At 31.7% G+C, this 25,189-nt stretch overlaps 1 protein-coding gene and 1 long non-coding RNA gene across 5 annotated transcripts in view; one reads left to right on the top strand and one right to left on the bottom strand.

The window, feature by feature from the left end:
• The window catches only part of LOC107436509 (monocarboxylate transporter 12-like), a 34,348-nt gene extending 19,786 nt beyond the window's left edge, over window positions 1-14,562 (top strand). For all 4 annotated transcript variants that reach the window (XM_016048256.3, XM_016048257.3, XM_043050335.2 and 1 more), the window contains exons 2-4: window positions 810-953; window positions 6,348-7,469; window positions 13,463-14,562. In XM_016048256.3, the coding sequence (XP_015903742.2) occupies window positions 810-953; window positions 6,348-7,469; window positions 13,463-13,608 (1,412 nt within the window). In that variant the 3' untranslated portion in view covers window positions 13,609-14,562. The remainder of the gene's footprint in view (window positions 1-809; window positions 954-6,347; window positions 7,470-13,462) is intronic.
• Window positions 1-25,189, bottom strand: part of LOC139426642 (uncharacterized) — a 116,436-nt gene that overhangs the window by 68,986 nt on the left and 22,261 nt on the right. The window lies entirely within an intron of this gene.

Here is a 25,189-nt window from a genome sequence, read left to right as displayed (position 1 = left end):
TCTACCTTTTAATCTTCGTGAAGATTAAAACTTTTTTTTGTGTGTGTGTAATATCTTCTTAAAAGAGAATTGTTCGATTTAAGGCTGCTATACTATCAGAGCTGACCTATCAAGAAATATTGGAGCAAACAAGTTAGCAAGTTAACGTTATGTTAACATTGTGCTTATGTTAGCTTTTTACACCAAAAATAGATGATAAGTCGGCCTGTCTAATTCAGTTCAATTCTCTAGTTCGATTGGATACTTGTAAGTGACGTCATCGTTGGCAAATAGTGGCATTTTTCGATTCAGAAGCCGATCAGGTTTAACACACGGGCTTACTGGTATCCATTTAAATCTGATATAAACCACATGGTTAGGCATAATCAATTCACTTCTTATCGAGTTGTATGAACTCAATTGAAAAAAAAAAGATGAACTTATTGTTATGGATAAAGCTAAAGATATATAAATAAGCTTAACAGCATTTAAAAAAAGCTTGAATGTAATTTTTTCAAGTTGTTCAACTTTATTCGTTGTCTGTTTTTGTAATATTATCTGTGCAATTCTCTGGCGTTCTTTCAATCATTGTCGATTTTTTTAGTTTAGTTCGGTTTTTTAGTGTAGTTTAACTTTATTCACTACATTAGCTTTATGAAGAGTTTCGTATTTCATATTTTCAAAGCATAAAAGCATAATACAAATAATAAAAGGAAAAAACACTGGTTTCAAATAAAATCACAATTTAGAACTTTTTTCTTACAATAACAATGGCTGTAATGACTAATTCTTGCATTTTTCGTAAATGGTACAGCAATTATTTCTTTTAGGTCCCTTTACTGCATTTCTGGGAGAAACATTTGGATTTCGAGCTGTTACTTTGACTGGATGTATTCTTGGTGCTGTTGGGGTAGGTAGTTGCTATTTTGCCGAGGACATTTTAACAGCAACACTTTGCCTTGGTCTCATTTACGGTAAGGTACCATTACAATTTCTTTCAATAAGACAACATAAATAAAATGATTGATAAAATTGCTAGATAAAAAATCTTCATTGGCGTCAAAAATATGCAGACGAAAATAAAAGTCGACATATAACAAGCTCTCAAAAATCAACTCCAATTCTCAAGACTTGCCAGCCGTAAATGAAAAGAAACAAAAAGAATTTGATATATAAAATTTAAAGTTTCCAACGAAAAATAGAAAATTAAGATGAAAAACAAAACTAGAAGAACTGAAATAGCCGAGAGTCAATCAAAAATACATTAATAAATATGAAAAACAACAAGAAAAGACAATGTTATCGATCAGGGCCAATCTGGGTAAAATGTACTTCACGCGCTAAGGAAAGATATTAAGTAACTAATGTACTTAACAAGAGAATCAGCGTTAAATTGGAAAGGAAAGGGAAAAAAAAAACGAAATTCCAGGGTATTAAGATCAGCTAATGTGACGGGGGGGGGAATAATTTTAGCACTGTTAAAATTGAATTTAGGCCCAACATTCTAACAATATGCAGCAATCGATGATTTATCGAATTCTTGATAACGGAAATATGTATCTTGTTCCTTAATTTTAAATTTGAAGCTCGTCTGGTTTGTCCAATGTAACCGAAGCCGCAGGTATGTGATTAATGCCCAGTGATTCTCAATAATGATGGGATCTTTAAGAGATTTAATTCAATTTTGTTTACATTCTTAAAAATGATTTTAAAAAACGGAACAGAATAATAGCAATTTTACAGTAAACAAGAAGGGAAAAAAACAGTAAATTAATTAGTTCCCTGCATTTTTTTAAAAGAATGAGAAACATTCGGGTCTAGTGAGATAAGAAAGAGCTGAATCAACTATAGCAGGTTTAAATCCACAGTTAGCAAAAAGCGAATAGAGAAAGTAAATTTCGGAATTTAAAGAAGAAGATTCAGAACAAGGGTAAAGAGGGGGGAAAACAAAAGTAAGAAATTCTGAAACTTTTCTGAAACTCTGAGAGATTTTAAACAACTTAAAAACCTTTCCTCAAAATAATGCATGAGCATGTTACAAAGATAAAGAGGGGGATATATATGGCTAAACCCTGAAAATGTTTAATTATATTTAATTAAAATGTTAATTTACCATTGAAATGAAAAACTGTTAGCTAAACATAGAAATTGATAAGGGAGACAATATCTTCAACTTCAATAAAAGAGAAGTGAAATTTTTGCAACAGTAGTTTTAAACAATCGATAGCACTGGAAATAGGGACATTAGTGAGAAAAAAACATCAAGACTTGCAACAGTAGTTTGAAACAATCGATAGCACTAGAAATAGGGACATTAGTGAGAAAAAAACATCAAGACTTGCAACAGTAGTTTTAAACAATCGATAGCACTAGAAATAGAGACATTAGTGAGAAAAAAACATCAAGACTTGCAACAGTAGTTTGAAACAATCGATAGCACTAGAAATAGGAACATTAGTGAGAAAAAAACATCAAGACAGAGTATAGTTTTGCTGGAGGGTGAAAGATGCGTTAGTTGGGAAACAAAATCATAGGAAGTTTTAACTATATGGATATTGTTAGACGTTAGAAGAGATATGATATGAGCTAAATAGAGAGCTATTTTATAGTCAGGGGTATAACTGTTAAAGACCATAGGTCTTAAAACAATTTGATGTTTGTGAACTTTAGGGAGGACATAGAAACTAGCAAAATTTGCAAATATTAGGTTTAGTGTAGTCTGAAAGAGTACAAGAGCTTTGTCCTATTTCTAGCGATATATATTGTTCAGAACTATGGTTAGAAGAATTTCATTACTCTTTTATTCAAATTACTCCCTTGTAAATTCCTGTTCTTAACAAACTGCTTTTCATTCCAAAGGTAAGTTCTATAAACAATTTGGGAGTTTACTCATTGGCAACTCCGTCTCTCTTTCCCATTCTTTGGGACATATGAATGCATTATTTCGAAAAAAAGCATTTAAAGTGTTCAAATTCTCTTGGTGGAAATTTTTTTTTTGACGATATGTTTGTCTTAGTAGAGGCGTTTTTATAGAGTCACAGTTATACAGTATTTCAAAAGTTACTTACTGTTATCAACTGGATTAATACCAACATTCAATTTTAGACGCAAAAGTTAATTTTATTTAATAATCCAAAGTAAGGTATGCTTATTCAGAGACAGTACTTTTTTGTGCCTGATTGCATAACTTAATTAATAGTTAGCACTAAATATTTAGCATATTTGAAGTCACGACCCCTTTGAACTATTATAATCGTGACTATTATGTCCGTAAAAGTTATTTAGGATACATTTTTTATTTTGCGCACTGTACTTTTCACTCACACAGTATGGAATTATCATCAGTTAAAAGGCGACGAATCTGTAATAAATTGTTTAAAAAATAAAAAAAAACCAAAGCCTTCTTGGGCCTTCTATTGTTGGGGTTAGAAAATAAAGGAAGAATTAAAATATTCGCCTTTAAGCTTCATCCTCAACTAAACTGGTTTTAAATTATATTTTTTACGAGCTCTTTTGACCTCAGTGATTGATCAGAGTTAGAAAACTTTTCCGATCTTACTGATATTTATTTATGATATCTTATAAAGATAGGGAATAAAGATAAAGATAATAGAGAATTGTGACATCTCACTGAGTTTTATAAAATATTCCAGCAAGTATGGTAATTACGGAAAACCCAGTGTACTAATTAAGAAAGATATTCTCAACTTTAATGAAAGAGAAATCTGGAAATTGGTTTACAATTCATAATTTAAATTTAGCTAATTATTATTGTCATATTCAGATAATATTCCGAACTATTTATTCATTTATTTTATCAATTCATTTATTTATTTTATATAGGATACTTAGTTTTTAACTATTCAGTAATACGCCTCTATGTTTAACTTGAATAAGACCTTTTCCATTTCTTTTTACAAGTTTCTTTTTAATTTATATAACTTAGTATATTTCTAACGAACAATTCTCACCCGTTATAATTTAAGCTTTCCATTTTTTGGCTAATGATTGTCTTTCCAATTCTGCCAAAAAGATAATCTGCAGATAGTAAAAGCATTGCCAATTGGCATCATTACAGCAAGACAATTTTAATTGTTGATAATAACCTCTAAGCATTTCAAATTTCATATGCATGAAACATGATTCACGCACATAATATTGATGGCTATAAATCTGGCTTTTTAGCTACCGTATAAAACTGAAACAGAAAAGGGCAACTTCTGTTAACTCTTAGCAATTATTCTTAAAATAAAAATATTGTCACTGTTTAAGAGGTTCAGGATAATACCAGCACGAATTAATAACATATTTTATTGGCAAAACAACATTAACAATGGTATATGATTAACAAGCAGACAAACAAAACATCTTACATCCAGTTCTCGTACGTAAAGCCAACTAATATAGAAGTATTTGGGGGACGCTCTCGAATGGAGGCACGCATGCGCTAACTTCGAAGTTTCAGTTCGGATTTTAACTTACCACAAATAAATTCATTAATTTCTTCAATTACTATAATTATTAATAACAGTATTTAATAAATAGTTAGAATTTAATTATCAAAATTACTTTATAAAAAATTTACGTTCTTTTTTTCAATATTTATTTTTTTTAAATTTTCTTTTCAATAAAATGAAATCAGCATTTTTTATTTAAAGTATTTTTATTGGCTTAGAAAGAATAAAGGTGTCTCTCATTATTAGAAATTTGAATCGGAATTTCTTTTAGTAATAAAGTATTAAATCTGTGTGCTATATCATCCTGCCATTTAAATCAAATCAAAATAAAATCACTAACCCCAAACATTGCATCCTTAGGTGCGGGACTAGCTTTTAGTAGCATCTTAATCCAAGCAATAGTTTTAAAGTTTCATTTTACGAAGGACACGTTAATGGTCTTATTCTACTGATTAATGGATGATGTGTTAGTACAACAATTATGTCTTGATGGTCAACCTTCATAGAGGACGCAAATAACAAGACAACAGCATACATATATAATTGATTTTGGGAAAAGTTTTTTATTTTTAAATTCCATTCCCACTGCAGTATTTTTTTTTTAAATGAGTGAATGATTTGCGTAATCGTGAAGGATTCGTGTCCTCTTGTGAATGATTTGGGACTTGTTTATGGTAGCACATTATTAACGATAATTATAAAGCCTATTTTTACAAGCATATAGTTATGCCTAAGCTGACGTTGCTTTTCTTACCTGTCCGCTGAAAATCCATTAACAATTACTCAATTACAGATGCAACCAATAGGAAAATGTTTCTATTGGAATAGGACTACGAATCGTCCAATAGGAATAGTGGAAATTGATTGACGGAACATTGATCTGATTCAGCCTGTTACTCCATTAACCTTGTTAATGGCAATGGATCGCGTGTAGGGAGCTATTATCATGTCTCTAGAAATAATATTACTTACTACACGTGACAGTCGGTTAAAAACGATTTATTCGTGAATTTTTGTGGAATTTTTTTAATTACCATTTCAGCTGAGAATTTTCAGTTATGAAGTTTAAATTTGGGATTTTAATTTAAAATCGGCCTGTAATTTATTAAAAATCTTAAAATATACCTCAACTTGTTGAATAACTTACTAACCTAAAAATTACCTTTTTAGGCACGTAATCAGCTTTTGATGACATACAAATACCAAAAACCTTTACAACTTCTTTTTCATGGACCGCATTAACCTCGTGAATGGCACTGTTCTAACTGGTAGGGGCAATAATCATGCTTCCAGTAATAATATTCTGGCACAAGACAAAAAGCTCGAATGAAACGTTCAAGGAGTTAGGCTGAATAATTTTTAAAGTAAATTTCCAGTTGAGAGATTTTAGTAATGAAGTTCTAAACTTGTAGTGTTTATGCCGATATAGCTCAGGGGATAGAGGGTTTGCCTTCAACACCCCCTCCCAATGATGTGAGATACTAATCCTTGCAGTGACTGAATGATACAAATTCAGCTCCCAGCCCGCACCGACAATAGTGTTGACGTAAAATATCCTTAATGGAAGACAAATCATGGGTTTGAATTCCCTTTCTGTTGGACTAACCGTAAAAGATTTTCCTCTCCCAGTAACGCAAATGCAGGTTAGTTTCATCAAAAAGTCCTCCAGAAAGGCTAATTTGTCACAATGCTTGATCTAGGATTCCATTGTCTCCTTTGCCATAAGTTCTGAATTTCAGGAGTTGAACATTGGTAGTCGTCAACTGAGAATTAGCTTGGCGATTGAAGGCCAGTCACAACATAAAGTACTGAAAAAAACTTGTAGTTTTATTTAAAATCCGGTCTGTATTAGTAAAAAATTTTAATATAATTTTTTTGGTCAACTTACTAATCAAAAATTTTGCTTTTTAGGCTGCGGACTAGCTTTCGGTAATACCCTGATACCAACCATTTTAAAGCTTCATTTCACCGAGCATATCAATCTCGTAAACGGCATTGTTCTAACGGGATCATGTGTAGGAGCTATAATCATGTCACCGGTGATTACTTACTTAGACAGTGCATATGGTACGAAAGGAATGTTTTTGATTTTGGGTGGAATTTTTTTAAATACCATTCCCGCTGCAATCCTCTTAAAGCATCCACATAATGAACGCAGAATTGTGAAAGAGGTAAAGGATTCACCTAATCAAAAAAACACGTGTCATCAAAATCCGGCATTTGTATTGGATGAAGAAGACCAACACAAAATTGATAGCACTCAACAAAAACATGATGCTTCAAATAAAGTTTATGTAATATGTGTAAATGGAGAGGCAGATAATAAAAACGAGAAAAATTCCGATCATGTAACAATGAAATCCTTAGAAACAGATGACACTCAGCAGTATTTTCAACAAAAGACGAAATCTAAGCCTGATTCTGATGTTCAACTCGTGCGATATACTGAAAGAAAACCTTCCGTTAAAAACACTGAGTATGAAAATGGATTTATGCATGAAAAAGATATGACAAACAATATTAGTCAACAGAAGGAGAGCACAAAAAGCAAAAACAAACTATCCTGGAAATCTTTCCGACTGTTCTTAGATCCTACATTCCATTCCATAATGTTTGTGCAAAGTATTTACGCATTCCTTACAACCCTAAACTGGACCATTATAGTTGATTATGCTCGAGATAAGGGAATATCCAACGATCTGTCTGTTTACTTCGCCATGTTTATCCCGCTTGCTGAAATATTGGGTAATTTGACTCTGAACTGGATTACTGATGGTCATTTCATGACAAGAACGAATTTTAGTTTAACTTGTTTTCTAATATTACTGTTAGATGCTGGCTATATAATCTGGTCTTATAACTTTGCATTGATGATGGTTGGAGTTATGATCTTTGGTTACATATCTGGAGCAGTTGGCACAACATTTCCAGGACTAGTTTTTGAATACATTGAAGAAGAGAAACAAAATATGGCTCTAGCCTCTCGATTCTTTCTTTATGCGTTTCTCTGTATATTGAAAACTCCCATAATAGGTAAGAATGAAATTATCTTTATGCTTGATTTAACAGGCCGTTTGAAGTAAATTTTCCACCAACTTAGATTAATTTTTAAAGTTTCATCGGGTAGCTATTTTCCCATCATTGACTTGTGTGGCCATCAGCTGATAACTTCAGAAAAATTAAAAAAGAAAACAATGTAGCAGTAAAGGGTCAAGAATAAAGGCCAAAACTGAGGAGCTATTTTCCTTTGTGCGTTTATGCATTCTCTTTGAGTTTACTAGCAGTTATAAACGAAAAATTCTTAAATTAGGTTATTTATACGCATAGTTGTTCAAGTATATGGACAATTCGTTACAAAAGGTGCATGTCTGAAAATCTCACTCACCTTCTTACCAAAAAAATAGTCTTAAGTAAATTAATTCTAAGTAATAAGCTAAAGGGATTTTCTTTTATAAAACAATCTCAAACCCAAAAGCATTTTAACATATCACCTAAAAAAATAGTCTTAAGAAAATTAATTCTAAGTAATAAGCTAAAGGAATTTTCTTTTATAAAACAATCTCAAACCCAAAAGTATTTTAACATATCATTAATAGAAAAATGGCCCAATAAAGTGTTAATTCACAGATCAGTTATAATACACTAGACATCGAAAAGCAAGATATTTCCTTTCTGATATCCAGAACAGTTTTTTATAATAATTGGAGTATTGTCTGATATCAAGAAATTATAAAAACTGCAATATTTTAAATTATATATTTCGGCATTTAGTTTTATATAAATTAAAGCTATACGAAAATTGCTATATTTAACTACAGTTAAAGTAAGATAAAAGCTAGAAAACATTTAAGTATACAATTATTTTTTTAAATTTTCATTTATTTATTTATTTTGCATAAAATGTGTTTGGGTAAACAAATTTTAAAATTATGTGCAAAGGACAATTGAAGTAAAAGAAGCTTGAATCAGCTTCGAATTACAGATAAACTACACTGTAAAAAAATTCAGTACATTTTAACAACAGTAATGGTGGCAACTATTTTAGACAAAAGTGGGTAGTGAAACACACAAATAACTCTTGATTCTTGGCGTTTCACAAAAATAAAAATCGAGAATGGTTAACGGCGTTGTAAAACGCCAATAATGTTCTTTTTACTACAGTGTAAAAAGGCTGCCCCAATTTTTAGTAATCAGCAACACTAAAATTTATATTTACAGTAAATTATGGTACACATAAGATTCAGTAAAGTTATTTTTGCGATATAAAGTAAGGATCATTCATTTAGGATTCACACATATATTAATTTTTAGAATAAAATTAGTTTGGGAACCTAACATACGCGCCGCACAGATAGAATATTAAGACGAATTCAAATTAGGCTCAACAAAACAGAAGCATATAGAATTATTTAAATAGTATAAAATTATTTAATATGATTTACAGGGCCGTGGTGACTCATGGGATAGGGCACTCGCCACCCAATGAGGTGGTTCGGGTTTGAATCACAGCGATGACTGGTCGATTCGGATTCCGTACCCAGCTCGCTCCGACCATAGTGCTGACGTAAAATATCCTTGCCGTCAAGATAACCGGAGGAGATGCATTTGCATGATTTTCCTCTCCATGTAACGCAAATGCGGGTTACTTCTATCAAAAAATCCTCCACAAAGGCGATTTCTCCCATTACTTAATCCAGGAGTTTCCTTGTTTTCTGGATTGGGTTCAAAATTACAGCGCTACGGAGTCGAGCATTACATTCAAAATTACAGCGCTACGGAGTCGACAGTCGTAAATTCACAATCGACTGCTCAAGGACGGTTATAAAAAAATAATAGACAGATATTTAAAAATTAAATTGCAATTATCCTTTTTACACAACTAAAGACATGTATACATTTTGTAATTGTGAACTTTCGTTTCAGTAAATATTTAACGGCGTGTAAAACATCTACAAATTCGTACTCGATTGTAAGCAATCGACTGGCGTAATCTTATTTAACCCAAAATTGGTTTTTCGAAAACGGAAATAATTCGCGAATGATGTGATTGTAAGTGAATTTCGTGTAAGTATTCTCAGTTATTGGTGTTTAGAATTAACTACACTCTTTAATGAGTGTATGATCACTCGATTTGAAGTTAACTTGAAATTAGTGTTCCGTTGCACTAATATTAGAGTCGTCGAATGCTTAATTCGAAGAGCTATTAGCAATTTTATTTTTCAGTGTACTCTTTCATTTGCGACTTCATAACTAAATTAATAAACATTACTAATTAATTTGACTCAGCTCTAAATTAGCAAATGGCAGCTTTATTTATTTATTTATTTTTGATTAATGGCGAGCTCTTGGGTCTATTTCCCTATGGCCTCAGAAATGCCAGAATTGCTACTCTCTTATCGTTACCCAGTGGGCACCTATGGCTAAGCCACGGCGCACAGTGGGACAAAATCAGAAAAATGCGGCCAAAATTAGAAAATTAACTTCAATGTTCTATAAATTGATCACCTAAAGGTTTTTAGGGTCGCTGATTTCAAATATGAAGTCAAAATTTCAAAAAACAAAATGGGGGATGATTATTGAAAAAATTGTAAATAAGTAAATAAAAATTATTTACTAGTAGTTTTTGAGATCTTTGATTACAAATTTGTGGTTAGTAATTTTAATAAATAAAGTAATGGATGTAAAATCGCGAATATTTATCAAAGCAAATTTAAACTAAATAAATTGAATCAAAATATTTAAGATTGTTAATTACAAATTCGATTATCGAATTTAAAAAAAATGATGAATCTATTTTGCTAGACATAAAATATTTTGAAAATGTTATAACAAAAATAATAATCTCAAGTTTATTTTTAAAATTTTCTCATTAATTTTATCATTATTATAAAAATGACACGAACTGTAAAAATCGATATATCAGCCAAATTCGCAAATATTCGCAGCGAATTTTTTTTAGTTCTTGAGTATATATACCAAACAAATGTACACATTTTTTTTACCTCGGCAACGTAAGGCTTTTTTTTATAGAGCACCCTAAAGTTGCAATTTCATTGTACAGTTCAGAAATAGGAAAATGGCTCTGGTTTTAATAGTATTTATATAAAATAATGAATTCATATATATCTTAGAAATACATTTATGTATAAATCATGCATAGTTTTAATATTTTTATTTACTATAAGGAGTTACCATATTAATAAAAATGTAACTGAAAACTTTAATTTTTTTTTATTTCGACTTTGTTTCCATTTAATTGCTATTTCCATTAATAAACCAAAAAAACAAAATACACCGTCATATTTCTTGGACATTTTACTACAAAAAACCATATTGAGATTTTTCTTCTTCTTATAACTTCATTTTTTTATTTTTGACCGCGAAAAATGATTTTTGTTCCACAGTGCGGCGGTGGAGTAGCGTCGTCCACATCATGCAACCACAAACCCGTTTATAGACAGGGTTACATTCACACAGAAGAAATGACATAGAACATAGAGAGAGAAAGAAACATCCATGCCCTGAGTGGGGTTCGAACCCGCAACCATCGCCTCCGCAGTTAGGCACGCTAACCACTAGGCCACCTGGTCAGCAATGACAGCCTTATATTGTAATCAAAAAGTTTCCAAGCCGTTTCACTTTTTGTTTTCCGTATTTTCCTTCTTATTTAATTAACATATTCATCTTTCGCATTGAGACAAACTACGAGATTTATACGAAGAGTACGGATTATCTGAAGTAGTTTGGACCTGATCTATTACTTCGATTTTACTTCCGATAATTAAAATATTCGGATTATGGACATAACATAGTTTTTTTAAATCTATTTTTATCAGTAAACCCAAAACCGACAGCAGGTACTCATTTGGTTTTTTTAAGAAAAAAATTGTATAGGGCAGCAAATTTAAATCTTAATTGTTTTCATTGATTTTTTAGATGTATTTCATTAATTTATACTTCATTGCAAGCTTTTTACAAGTCTTTTTCCGGATTCTATCTTATAACGAATTCATGTTTTTTCTGCACGCATTACCTAGTGCTCTTAGTCTTAAAAAGTTCTCTAACTAACTACACTCACAATATTATAAAGACGAATGAAATTGGGAAAATTGCAGTGTTCAGATTTCTCTAGCAAAACTAAATAAATCAGCTTCATAATTAATAAAACGTTTCTTTTTTGCTTACATAAAATGAACTATATAGTCATGCAGTACAAGGACTGTTTTTAATTTGATAATCTCATGCATAGGTTTTTAAATAACAGATATAGAAGGGAAAAAATAAATAAAAAATAAGTGCTGGTGAGAAAGGAAAATACTTTGGACTTACCTTCGGCTAACGGACATCACTATACAAAATTTTTGCATGAGAATCTACCGTAAATTATTCATCAAACTAATTTGAAATAATAAACTGAAAGTTTCGATAAAACTACAGAAATACGTTCACTGGATCTTCACATAAATAAAATATCATAAACAAGAAACATAAATAATATAATCCTGTAAATAAAATGATAAACTACATCCCGACTCTTAGATAATAAATCTCTTTCATTTCTGAAACCACGACGCACATCATATTAGAATAGAATTCAAACAATTAAGCATTATTGGAGGAAGTGCAAATCACTCTTCCCCTAGTTTCTAGCATAGGATATAGAATCGCAGCCAAAGACGTAATTGGTAGAGACTAAACCCACCATACCGGGCGTAATTTATTTATGGAATGAACAATACTACATTAAAATAACTGAATATCGCATTAAAATATCTGATATTCCTTTAGAGAAATGTACAGTAAAAAAAACGGTATTTTTAATAACTGTGTTTACAAGAACCTTGGTTATATGCGTTTTAATAATTTACGCAGCTTAAAAGAGATACGCAGCCGTAAGTTATGATAGAATAAAGGACTACGCGCAAGATTAAATTATGCAAAAAACATACCTTTTATTTAATTTTAAAATAATCAATAAAAAAGGAAATGCACATAAAGTTCATAATTTTTTTACTGCAAATGAATAGAAATTTTTAAATAGATATTATACACAGAAATTGAAAAGGAAAATGCTTAATTCCCATAACTTTAAAGATCATGTTTGAATAAGCTTAAGCATACACCTCATCTCCCACAAATCTACTGTCACATTTTTTTCTCAACCTATCCACGTATTTCTCTTACCCAATTCTTTACATTTCCAGACGATTCTCCTTATTTTTTTCAACTCCTTCCATTTTATACTCCAGGAATTTGTTGTTTTTTTTTACTGTCCAATAAAAACTTACCCCCTTAAAAGTTAAAATCAATCATCTTAGGTTGAGAGTAAAGTATCAATTAAAACAAAAATATCTTTAACACTAGAAAGGCTGAAACTTAGTATATAGCTATATTGCTCAAAAGAAGTCAAAATGACGGGATTATAAAAGAATAAATAATGTGTAAAGAAATTTGTTTAAAATTAATTTTAAATATTTTTATATTATTTACAGTTATATAACAAGTTATTAGTAAATAATAACAATAAAAAAATTATATGTTGTACAAAATTCTAAGAAATTGTGCATGCATCATTGTTTTTCTAATCGAAATTAAAAGTAGTGAAAATGACATCCTTAAGCAATCTAGTGTTTACCAACCATGAATTAAAAATAGAGGCTTATGATCCACCCGCTCATCAAAGGTTAGCCGTAACACCTCAATTTGTAATTTTCTCACAGTTTGACTAGATACATAAATAAAGTCTCTCCAAACAGGTAATCCCAAAACAGGATAGGTCTAGAAATACATTTTATCTTAAATATTCACTTCACGTAAAGAAAAGGTGATGAAATAAACAGCAGAACTGAAATAAATACTAAATTTAAACATAAATTTAGTTATATACAATAAAAGATACGTAACAGACTCTTGTTTTTCTTTCTAAATTTTAACGGATTTTTTGTTAATTCTTAATAGGTTGAAGGGATTATCTAAGTTGATTGAAATATGCATATTTTATAACATTTAATTATTTTATTTTACAGGATACTTTCGTGAAACTTTGGGATCCTATAACTGGGTGTATGTCATAATCATCTCTTGCTGTTTTATATGCTGTGTACTTGTAAAGCTCACGCCAGTTCTAGCATCATGTAGAAACAGGAAGAAACAATCGAAGGAGTGCACGTGACCTATCGATGCTGAGATGATCTCAGTCATAGATAATTAGGCATAAGATTCAACTTATCTTATGCTGCGAAAGTGACAAATATTTTTTCGTAGGTTACAGGTATACAAAGCCGCACTGTGATAAAGCCATCGGAATGCCATGGATTCAAGGAATACCATCAACAAAAAGTTCCGAAAAACACCGAAAAAAATTCCAATAAATAACATTTGAATGAAATTAACTCAACAACATAATCCCATGGTTTTAAGAAATTGAGTAAATCGATTTGTGATAAAAATTATAAACCATCTGTATATGTTATTCGATTTTAAGCTTCATTCGTTTCAAAAATACATAAGAAGTAAATAACAGTCGACATGTTTCAAGCTCTTCAAAAATAGGGGCCCATTTTCAAGACTTGCCACACGTGAATAAAAAGAAACAAAAGTGATTTGAAATAGAAAACGTTAAGTTGCTAACAGAAAATAGAAAAATAAAGATGAGAAACAAAACTAGAAAGTATAAGAACCAAAGTAAAAGGAATAATGCTATGGCAAGAAGATATCCCATCTCCCGGGATAGTTCCGTGTTAAAATGTAATAATTTTATTCCATATTTATAAAATGAAACAATTATTTAATTGAACTTCTAGAATGCTCATTTCAATATATTTATTTTATTTTTATTGTTTCCTTATAACATCACATAAATTTTTACAGTTTTTCTATACAAAACATTCCAAATTTATTGTACTCTATTTACAACTATTGAACTCCAAAATTGTTTTCTTATAAATTAAAAAAAAACATAATTTATTAGCCTGAAATAGGGTGTCTAAACTACTTATATTGTGTAGATTATGCTATTATAAAACACATTGATTGTATTAATTACACGTTATTGATTGTTATCATTATTTTATGTCATGATTCAAAGAAATAAAAAAAAAATCCTAAAAATTTTATGGAGACGTAACTAGCCTTCTAAATTCCAAAAACAACACAGTCTTGTTGACACCAATGGAGATCATTCAAAACTCAACCATTTTCTAATACACCTCCACCAGGGCTCGAAAATCCGCCCGTCCTCGGCGGTCAAAAATTCCCCGCGGACAACAAAGTTCTGGAATCCGACGTCCGCGCGGACGGCCATTTTCCTGTTAATGTTCGTGATACACTTTCAATTTTTGTTATCTTACAAGAGTCTATCGCCTCACTTCTATAATGTCCCTCTAATCTAGAAATACAGCAACATACTGCGCATGGTGGAATTGATGTTTTCTCTGTTTAGCAGTACTGCAGCGGTTGAAAGAGGCGTTTTAGCAATGAACTTACAAAAAAACACATTACGTACTGGTCTTAAACAACAAGCGTTAAACGCAATTATGAACATCTACCTAAATGGAAAAATCCTTTCAGATTTCTGTGCAGAAACCTCTGTAAATCATTGGCTTGATTGTGGAACTCGTAAACGTCATATTTGATTAATTTAAAAAACACAGTACCCTTGGATAAATTGACATTCCAGATAACTTGACCTTTGTTATTTAAATTATTTAATAAAAAAAATTATTTCATAAAAGAAATACTGGATTTTACTATTAGTAAACTAGTATTTCTTTTATTACTGTATAATGTAATCCTAGTATTTTTAATCCTACTAACTACCAATTCATTGTGCAATTTATATAAATGTTAGTATAAATAAGAGAAAATTATATTTTTTATTTATTTAAAAGCTACAGGTTAGTTTCAAAGGAGGACTGGTACATTGTTGGACAAGCAGTCCTCAGGGACGGGTAAAATTTCTGAGTTTTTTCGAGCCCTGACCCCCACCTAAATTGTGATAATATAAGTGTGTACAGCGCATGCACCAATACTGGCGCATGCGCTGCATTATTTTCGCATCATCTTATGGAGATACAGCAAACCTTCAACATTTGCTCATTCTTGGTAAAAGAAAAAATATATATATAAATGGAATTGAGACAATATTTTTAGAGACATTAGTGGCTTCGCTAGACAGAGTATGAAAGGGTAAGATGGCATGTTTCTTCTTTCGCTTTCGTCATAGCGTGTTCAGTTGAGCTGAATTGTTGACGCGTTGAAAATTAATAACATTCTTTTTTCTTCATATCAGTCTAGCGTCACCACTGTTGCTTACATTTCGCTTTTAACTCCTTTTATTGTGTTATTCACGTTTCGATGAATTCGAATATCGTTCCAAATTTTAAAAAAATGCTGTCACTGCAACCGTTATCGTGAGACTGAATAATCGTTTTTAAAATTATTGTTGTATAAACTATCTGTAAAATGTTGTGTATAACACTTTGATAAAAAAAAATTTCTCTACTTTTTTAACACTTTGTTCATTTGCGGGTCATTTAGGCTAAGTTATTATATGTCAATAAATCAAAGTAGCATATTCAACTTCAATGGTTATAAGACACTTGATAAATAAAAAGGGTTAACATCAAATGTCACGTTTCTATTTTGAAGCATCGGAGTTTGTAATATAATATTGCAGGTTTATTTAACAAAATTACCCATTTACTTAAATACAATAAGAAATATATAATTTCTTAGTCATAAGCTTGCACTTTTCACTATTTAACCAACTCAAAAATCTAATAACAACAAATGTTAATATTAGATCAGGTGAGAAAAATATTAGTTTGCAAGTGAATATAGAAAATAATTTTTTTTTCTGCATTACTAACAGAGTAATATTTCTAGATTTTATTTATTTTCCCATTGAAAATCACCACGCTATTTATTTGTCAAATAAAAAGAGAACGGAAATTATTATCACATTCAATTTTCCTACAACAGTCTGTTATTTTTACAGTTAAAGTTATTTATATATTATGGAAGTGATTTTATAACTATGATGACGTCAGTTCCGAGAGAAAACACGTGAGAACTAACTCCTAGAAGTAATCCTCATTCAAGGAGCAATAAAATAATTTAAAAATATTAAAAAAGCAACTTTTTTGTGGTTTTGCATTTAAAAAAAATTTAGTATTAGTGTTTAACTTATGAAAAGGGTTAGAAGTTAAATTATTATAACTTATAATTTAACTTATATTTTAGGGTGTAACTTATAAAAATCAAGTTGATATTGTCTTAACTAATTTTACGTTTATTTCATACATTGATATAGTCTTAGTTAACTTTATGTTTATTTTAAACGAAGCTTATCTAAAATCTGTGTTGTAAGAATTTCTTACACAGCAAAGCAGAAAAAAAGTCGGTGGTTCACTTGATATCATTTCGAAAACAAACGTCTTTTCATCTGGTTCCCTTAAAAAATTTACAAGAAATTCTTACAGCACATTTTGTAAATATTGTATTAAACAAACATAATATCTGGAAAATATCAATACCAACCCAAAATGGAAAATATGCATAAAAAAGTCTTGAAATATTAGTAGCCCCTGAATCTCACAGTAAATCTGATTTAGACTGGATTATTCCATTTATTTCAAAGGTGGGGAAAGTAGAACTTACTGCGCATCACTTCGGCGCACGAACTATACAGTAAATCCGATTCCAATATCTTTTTTGAAGACACATAAGCTCTTATTCTTTCTGCAATTAGATTTTTAAAATTAAACCGAAGGCGCCATTTACCAATTTCGGATTTAAATATACATTTCTAATAAGTTTTAAATTAATCTGATGTTTCTAAAGATAATATTTTTCATACTCTGATTACATTTTTTTAAATCGTAACTAATTTTATATAGTGTCTGAAATATTTTTTTATATCTCTTCATGTATTTTTATGAAGTTGAGGTAAGAAAATCTAGAAAGATTATTCATAGTATAGAATTGCCACTGCCCGGTATACCCTACACTGATGTTTTTTTAAGGTCAAGGGCCACTGCCCGGTATACACTACACTGATGTTTTTAAGGTCAAGGGTTACTGCCCGGTATACCCTACACTGATGTTTTTTTAAGATCAATGGCCTCTGCCCTGTATACATTTGCCCGGTATACCCTACACTGGTGTTTTTTAAGGTCAAAGGCCACTGCTCGGTATACATTTGCCCGATACTCCTTCTAATCTATCGTCAGTAAGTATTAAAATATCGAATAAATGTAACTATATCCACGCATAAATTAATATCAAATCAGATGCAATAAATATTTCGGACATTCACCAAAGCGACTGCTCAATATCTCAGAAATATAGCGCCAACTTGGCATCTTTGTCTTGGCATCCTCTCCACCGTCTCTTGTAACACAGTTGAAATTTGGTTGTTGTATAGCATGAGCGTGCTCGTAGCACCAATGATAATAAAATCTCAAATACAGTCCTATAGCTCTTTTATTCATTTGTTATCAAACGAACCAGCATAGAAATTAAATCAACTGGTATCGAACATTAGTAAGCCTTAATAGCCGGAGATGGAAAAAGAGAAACTAAATAGATCGAAGCGTGCCGTCAAAGGTACCATAACGAAATTAGAAACTTACATTGATCAGACGAAGGAACATAATCCAACTGAATTAGAAGTGAAGCTTAAGTGTGTTGCACAATTATATCAAAAAGTAGATGAATTGAAGGATCAATATTATGGTATAAAAGATATAAGTGACTCAGAGATAACTGAAATAGAAACTAATTTAGAAGGAACAGTAGACTGACTAGAAGCTTTGGGGGTAAGAATTAAAGATATTCTTAACTCTTTGATAATTAAACCTTCAATAATTAAATGTGAAAATGAAATATCTCAGGCTGATTTGAAAACAAAACTAGAAATTAAACTACCTGAGATACCACTACCGGTATTTCACGGTAAATATGATGAGTGGCCCAATTTTAAATCACAATTTGATAACATTATAACTACTTGTAAAAACAATGATTTAAATGACTCTCAAAAACTGCATTATTTGAAAGCGTCATTGCTGGGTGACGCCTACCGTCTCGAAACTGTTGACGATTCTTTTGAGTCATTTTGAAAGGCATTAGAAAATAGATTTGAGAATAAACGTCTCCTCACTGAGACTTAAGTAAATCAAATTTTGGAAATTGAAAAACTTGCAAATGAATCAGCTGGAGATATTAGAAACATGGTAGATATTTTAAAGAAAAATATCAGAGCTTTAAAGCTTCTAAATTTTGATCGTAATAATTTATCTGACATGCTTTTGCTTAACATCATTTTGAAAAAGGTAGATCGAGAAACTAGAACACAATTTGAACAAACGATCGCATCAAATGAAATACCAGAATTGGATAAGTGTTTAGAGTAAATTTTTCCTGAATTCGAATAATAATCCCAACTCTTGTGTAATCTCTAAATTACTACACATGATTTATAAGTGCAACACTCTTCAAAATATGTAGGTTTCGGATAGATTTGGTGAAATAAAACGTTAAAATTTATGTGTTAATTGCCTAAAGAATAATCACAAAGTAAAAGACTATAAATAAAATAATTCCTGCTTTGTTTGTAAGAAACGCCATAACGCTTTACTGCATATTTATGAGATTTCTTCACCGCCTCCTACCTCCTCAGTTTCTACGATGCCAGGCGCCGATCAAACAACTGTCTCGCAAGTGCATGATTCATTCCCACAAGAACATTCGAACACTTTTTCTAATTATTTAGTATCAAAAAAGAAACAAAATATTCTCTTGCCTACTGCAGTTGTTTATATTAGAAATGAATTAGGAAACTATTATCCATGCAGAGAGATTTTGGATTCCGCATCTCATCTTTCTTTCTGTAAACAAAAATTAGCTAATAACTTAATTCAACATTAAGTAAGGAAGTAAAAGGAATAAATAAATGCTTCTGTTTCTGGAATGAGCGATATTTCGGTAAATATCAAACAAAAGGTAACCACTGTAATTAAAAACAGTAGTGGGAGTTTTTCAACATCTTTAGAACTTTTAATTGTTCCTTCGATCCCAAATTCAACGATAATTACTCCGGTTGAAGTATCTAATATAAAGATTCCATCGGATATTAATTTGGCTGATCCAGAGTTTAACACACGAAAAGAAGTAGAATTAATTCTAGGTTGCGAGCTCTTTTTTGAAATTTTAAAGCCAAATAAGTTTCGATCGGCATGTAGTAATTGGTTGTTTCACGAAACTGTATTTGGTTACATTGTCGTGGGGAGCTCCGATAATAGTACAAATAGAGCATATTGTGAATTAATGCTTAGTTCAGATATAAATTTCGGAAAGCCTTGATAAACAGCTGCAAACATTTTGGAATATAGAAACTGTTGAGGAGCCCTCTGTTGAGCATAGTGTCGAATTTGAGTTCTGCGAAACTCAATATAAAAATACTCATTATCGAAATCATGAAGGGCGTTACATAGTACAGTTGCCTTTGAAAGAGGATCCCGCTTCGCTCGGTGATTCTAAAGCCGTTGCCGAAATGCGTTTAAATCAGTTGTGGAAAAAACTCTCGGAAAATGAGGAGTTGCAATCACTTTATAAATCATTCTTAATGGAATATGCTGACTTGCAGCATTTGCAATTAGTTGTAGAAGGTCTTGATAAAACCGCTTCGTATTTTTTACCTCTTCATGGTGTACTTCGCCCAGATAGTAAAACCATTAAGTTGAGGGTGGTGTTTAACGCTTCCTCCAAAACGACATCCAGTCTTTCTTTAAATGATATTTTGTACAAGGGCGGTACTATACAGCAAGATTTATTTTCAATACTTTTGCGATTCAGGCAACATGTATATGTGTTCACTACTGACATTTCTAAAATGTTTAGGCAAATTTTGATTCACCCTGATCATCGAAATTTACAGTTGATATTATGGAAGAATAGCGTGAATGACCCAGTGCAAACCTTCAAACTTAACACTGTTACATACGGAACTTCTTGTGCACCCTACTTAGCAACCAGAACTATTAAACAACTAGCCATTGATGANACTTTTAACTGTTCCTTCGATCCCAAATTTAACGATAATTACTCCGGTTGAAGTATCTAATATGAAGATTCCATCGGATATTAATTTGGCTGATCCAGAGTTTAACGCACGAAAAGAAGTAGAATTAATTCTAGGTTGCGAGCTCTTTTTTGAAATTTTAAAGCCAAATCAGCTTCGATCGGCATGTAGTAATTGGTTGTTTCAAGAAACTGTATTTGGTTACATTGTCGTGGGGAGCTCCGATAATAGTACAAATAGAGCATATTGTGGATTAACGCTTAGTTCAGATATAAATTCGGAAAGCCTTGATAAATAGCTACAAGCATTTCGGAATATGGAAACTGTTGAGAAGCACTCTGCTGAACATAGTGTCGAATTTGAGCTCTGCGAAACTCAATATAAAAATACTCATTATCGAAATCATGAAGGGTGTTACATAGTACAATTGCCTTTGAAAGAGGATCCCGCTTCGCTCGGTGATTCTAAAGCAGTTGCCGAAATACGTTTAAATCAGTTGTGGAAAAAACTCTCGAAAAATGAGGAGTTGCAATCACTTTATAAATCATTCTTAATGGAATATGCTGACTTGTAGCATATGCAATTAGTTGTAGAACCGCTTCGTATTTTTTACCTCATCATAGTGTTCTTCGCCCAGATAGTAAAACCACTAAGTTGAGGGTGGTATTTAACGCTTCCTCCAAAACGACATCGGGTCTTTCTTTAAATGATATTTTGTACAAGGGCGGTACTATACAGCAAGATTCATTTTCAATACTTTAGCGATTCAGGCAACATGCATATGTGTTCACTACTGACATTTCTAAAATGTTTAGACAAATTTCGATTCACCCTGATCATCGGAATTTACAGTTGATATTATGGAAGAACAGCGTGAATGGCCCAGTGCAAGCTTTCAAACTTAACACTGTTACATACGGAACTTCTTGTGCACCCTACTTAGCAACCAGAACTATTAAACAACTAGCCATTGATGAGGGTGATAGTTTTCCCTTAGCCGCTGCTGTAATAATTAAAGACACGTATATGGATAACATTTTGTCAGGACGTTCAGATTTTCGAGAATTTCAATTACTACAAGAACAATTAGTAGACCTGTTTAAAAAAGCGGGTATGAGCTTACACAAGTGGTGCACTAGTACTCCAAATTTTCGTAATTCCATACCATTAGAAGACCAAGCATATGATTTCTTTTGTGAGCCACCAAATACCATTAAATCCCTTGGGGTTATTTGGAACCCAAATTTAAATTATTTTACCTCCAAGGTTGATGTAAATATACATGACTCATGCACCAAACGAAAGGTGTTATCCACCATCTCACGCTTGTTTGACCCCCTTGGATTTCTTGGTCCAATTCTAACCAAGGCTAAATTGTTTCTCCAGAAACTCTGGATACTCAGGTTGGAATGCGATGAACCGCTTCCAGATTCAATGGCTAAGGATTGGCAATGTTTTGTTTCTACCCTACCTGCCACTGAAAACATGCAAATTCCTCGTCACATGGGGGAGAAGAGTGGAATCGTGATTCACGGTTTCTCCGATGCATCGGCCGTTGCGTATGGAGCAGTTCTGTACATGAAATCAATTTCGGGAGAAACATCATATACGAGACTTTTGTGCAGCAAATCCCGTGTTTCACCAGTGAAACCTATCACGATCCCTCGTTTAGAATTGTGTGCCAGTGTTTTATTGGCACAGCTTTTGAACAAGGATTTTAAGTCTCTAACCTTGCCAATTCAACAAATAATGTTGTGGACAGATTCTACAATTGTGTTGGCATGGCTTCAACGGTCACCTGATCAACTCAAGACTTTTATCAGCAATCGAGTTAAAGTAATACAAGAACTAACTAAGAACTGTCATTGGAATGACGTTGCATCTGATAAAAATCCTGCAGATGTCCTTTCTCGTGGTTTGAATGCTTCGGAAATTGCCTCCTATGAACTGTGGTGGTTTGGACCAGATTTTTTGAAAGAACTGAATATCATTACCATAGATTTTGAAAAAATCTCCTCAGACAGTGAATTTTTACAGGAACTCAAACCTTTTCTTTTGTTTTCTAGCGAAAAAACAATTACAATTTTTAACTTTGAATACTTTATATGTAATGAAAGCAGTTATTAATATAGAATTTTAAGGAATAAAATACTATTACCCAATTTTGTAATGAAAATTAAAACTTCCTACTTTTGCTTGATATCCACACAAAGCGTATTTAATACATAAAATATTGAGGCAATTTTTTTTCTGGTTTTCAAAATAAAAACTATCATTTTTTAAAAAAATTATCTTTAAATTTTATGCTTTTTGTTCATTATAAACATATTGCAATAATTAGGAATATTTTAATAGTTTGGTTAAAAGTTATTTTACGTTCCATCTTACTTCGAAGAGAATAACATTCGAGTATATAAAATAAAGTACACATTTTTCTAATTAAAATGTAATGGTGAGGTTGTTCATCAGTTCATAGTTGTCCCCAAAAAGCTCTTTTATTTTAACTATTTTAAATAAGTTTTCGGAACAATACTTAAAAAAACAAGTTTTTTTTCATGCGTTGTATTTAAGCAAGTTATTATTGGTTCTTCTGATACTCCAGTACCTTAGGAATATAATGTAAATGTAGATTTCACTGAAGATGTAATTTAAATACTTGTCATCATGACCAAAAATATTAACAGGTAAAAATTCTTCTCAAGATATAATGATTGGGGAATACTGAAAAAGTACCTTTACTTGAATTTCAGTAATATCTGCAGATGGCGTTGGCAGTGCCTTTAAAATAAAACTGAAGATTTTAATTCAGAATATACAATTCGATTTCATTAGAACTATAGAATACGGAAAACTATTTTGCTTGAAATTTCAGTGAAATAAAATTAATTCAACGATATTTATGTTAGTTATTGTCAAAATAACACAATAACAAAATAAATATGAGATTTTTTCTATATGGCCCCTTCCTTACGACAATACTGATCTCACAATAAAGTCTTAAGTTATTTCTTGAGGTTGAAAAAGTATTTGCTAAAATAAATTTAAGGCTTTAGGGTGATACATTCAACTTGTCCCTTAAGGCAGTTTTTTTTGCCCTAGTGATTTATGGGAGGGAGTGGTGAACTATCTACTCTACAAAGTACATTCTAGACATGCTCTGCGGAAATCAGGGTTAGATATTTGACTCGATCACGCTTATTCAAAACCTAGCACCTCAACCTCCAGAATGGTCCATTTCCATGATGATGGAGAGATGGAACGGGGTCGCTAGTTCTCTTCACGCGTAAACATGTCGAAAATCATTGATTAGACCAAATCGGGATTCATCAGTGAACAGAGCAAGGACCCTCTGCATCTGTGTCCTACACCAACTCAGACAGGCTCTCTTGAGTTGTGTCAGAAAAACTTCTTTAATTCTCATAGGGGCTGACATCTTAGAACTCCTTATAAAATTGATCAGAGGCACTATCGGACCCCAGTAATAACACGCGCGCACAACAACGCGTATAACAACACGCGTACTCACAGGTCTGGGCTGGACAAGGATACCTTGAAGATCAAAATATTCAGAACTTGGAGTGATCAGCCAGATCTCCATATTTGAATACCATAGATCATGTCTCTGGTGCTCTTGGCAGAGTATTTGCAGTTTTCCACTCCGTCTCAGAAATCTGCGGGGCTAAATACTGCGTTAATGGAGGTCTGAGAAACAAGTGATGAGACCAAAATCTCAAGATATAATAAGAATTTCGTAAATCGCATCAGAGTTTGTTGTAAGATCTACTTTATCATCAAAGGAGGTTACACTCCTTATTGATTCCCCACAACTGTCACTTTGCTGTGTTAATTTTTGGACTATTTCGCTGAGATTGTCATTGATTTTTGATCTAGGATTCAATTGCATCATCTTATAATTTTTGTAAATATACTTTGATGCATTTTCATATAAAAGTTGACCTAATCTGTTTCGCTATTTCTTGAATTTTAAGCAAGTATGTGCTTGCTTCTTAACTTTTTGTCATAAGTGTAGTTGCGTTTCCTTAATAATGCATTATTCAATTAAAAAACTTTTTAAGGTGATTTTATACAAAAATCTTTAAAAATAAATTTACGATATTTCAATTTTATTATTTCTTATTACATTTTTTGTAATTAATTTTTGACAAAACTGAATTGACTTAATCTGTAGTTAAAGTTCTGAATTATTTTTCAATTTTTCATCAAACTAAATAGTCAGCCCTTCACGCTCCCTTACCTCCTTACGTTGTATTTTAAAGTACACTGCTTTAATTCTTAACCCTTTGAATTTGAATTGAAGAATTTTGGATCTTTTTTCCTTTTGTCTAAGTGTCACGGAAAATGAGTTTTCTTTAAAAAATTTTACTTTTGGAGATTGACGGTTTTTAAACTATACGACACAATTTAAGAAATATAATATCAGAAAACTTTAAAGTTCATAATAAAATTTTACAGTTCTCTGTATAAACTGTTTTTACTTTATAAATTATTTCCATTTTTTGTTAACATACGCAATTTGCATCCCACGAAAAGGAAGCTGGTAGAGTTTTTCACATGGTAGAAGATATTCCGAGTTTTCTAAGGGTTAACGATGCAATTTCAGAGTGTTGCAATAGAAATAAATAGCTAGTTTTTCCAAATTTTATTCCAG

The sequence above is a fragment of the Parasteatoda tepidariorum genome, chromosome 10 (assembly GCF_043381705.1).
Source record: "Parasteatoda tepidariorum isolate YZ-2023 chromosome 10, CAS_Ptep_4.0, whole genome shotgun sequence".
In the NCBI taxonomy this organism is placed as follows: domain Eukaryota; kingdom Metazoa; phylum Arthropoda; class Arachnida; order Araneae; family Theridiidae; genus Parasteatoda; species Parasteatoda tepidariorum.
This window is presented reverse-complemented; position numbering and strand designations above follow the sequence as displayed.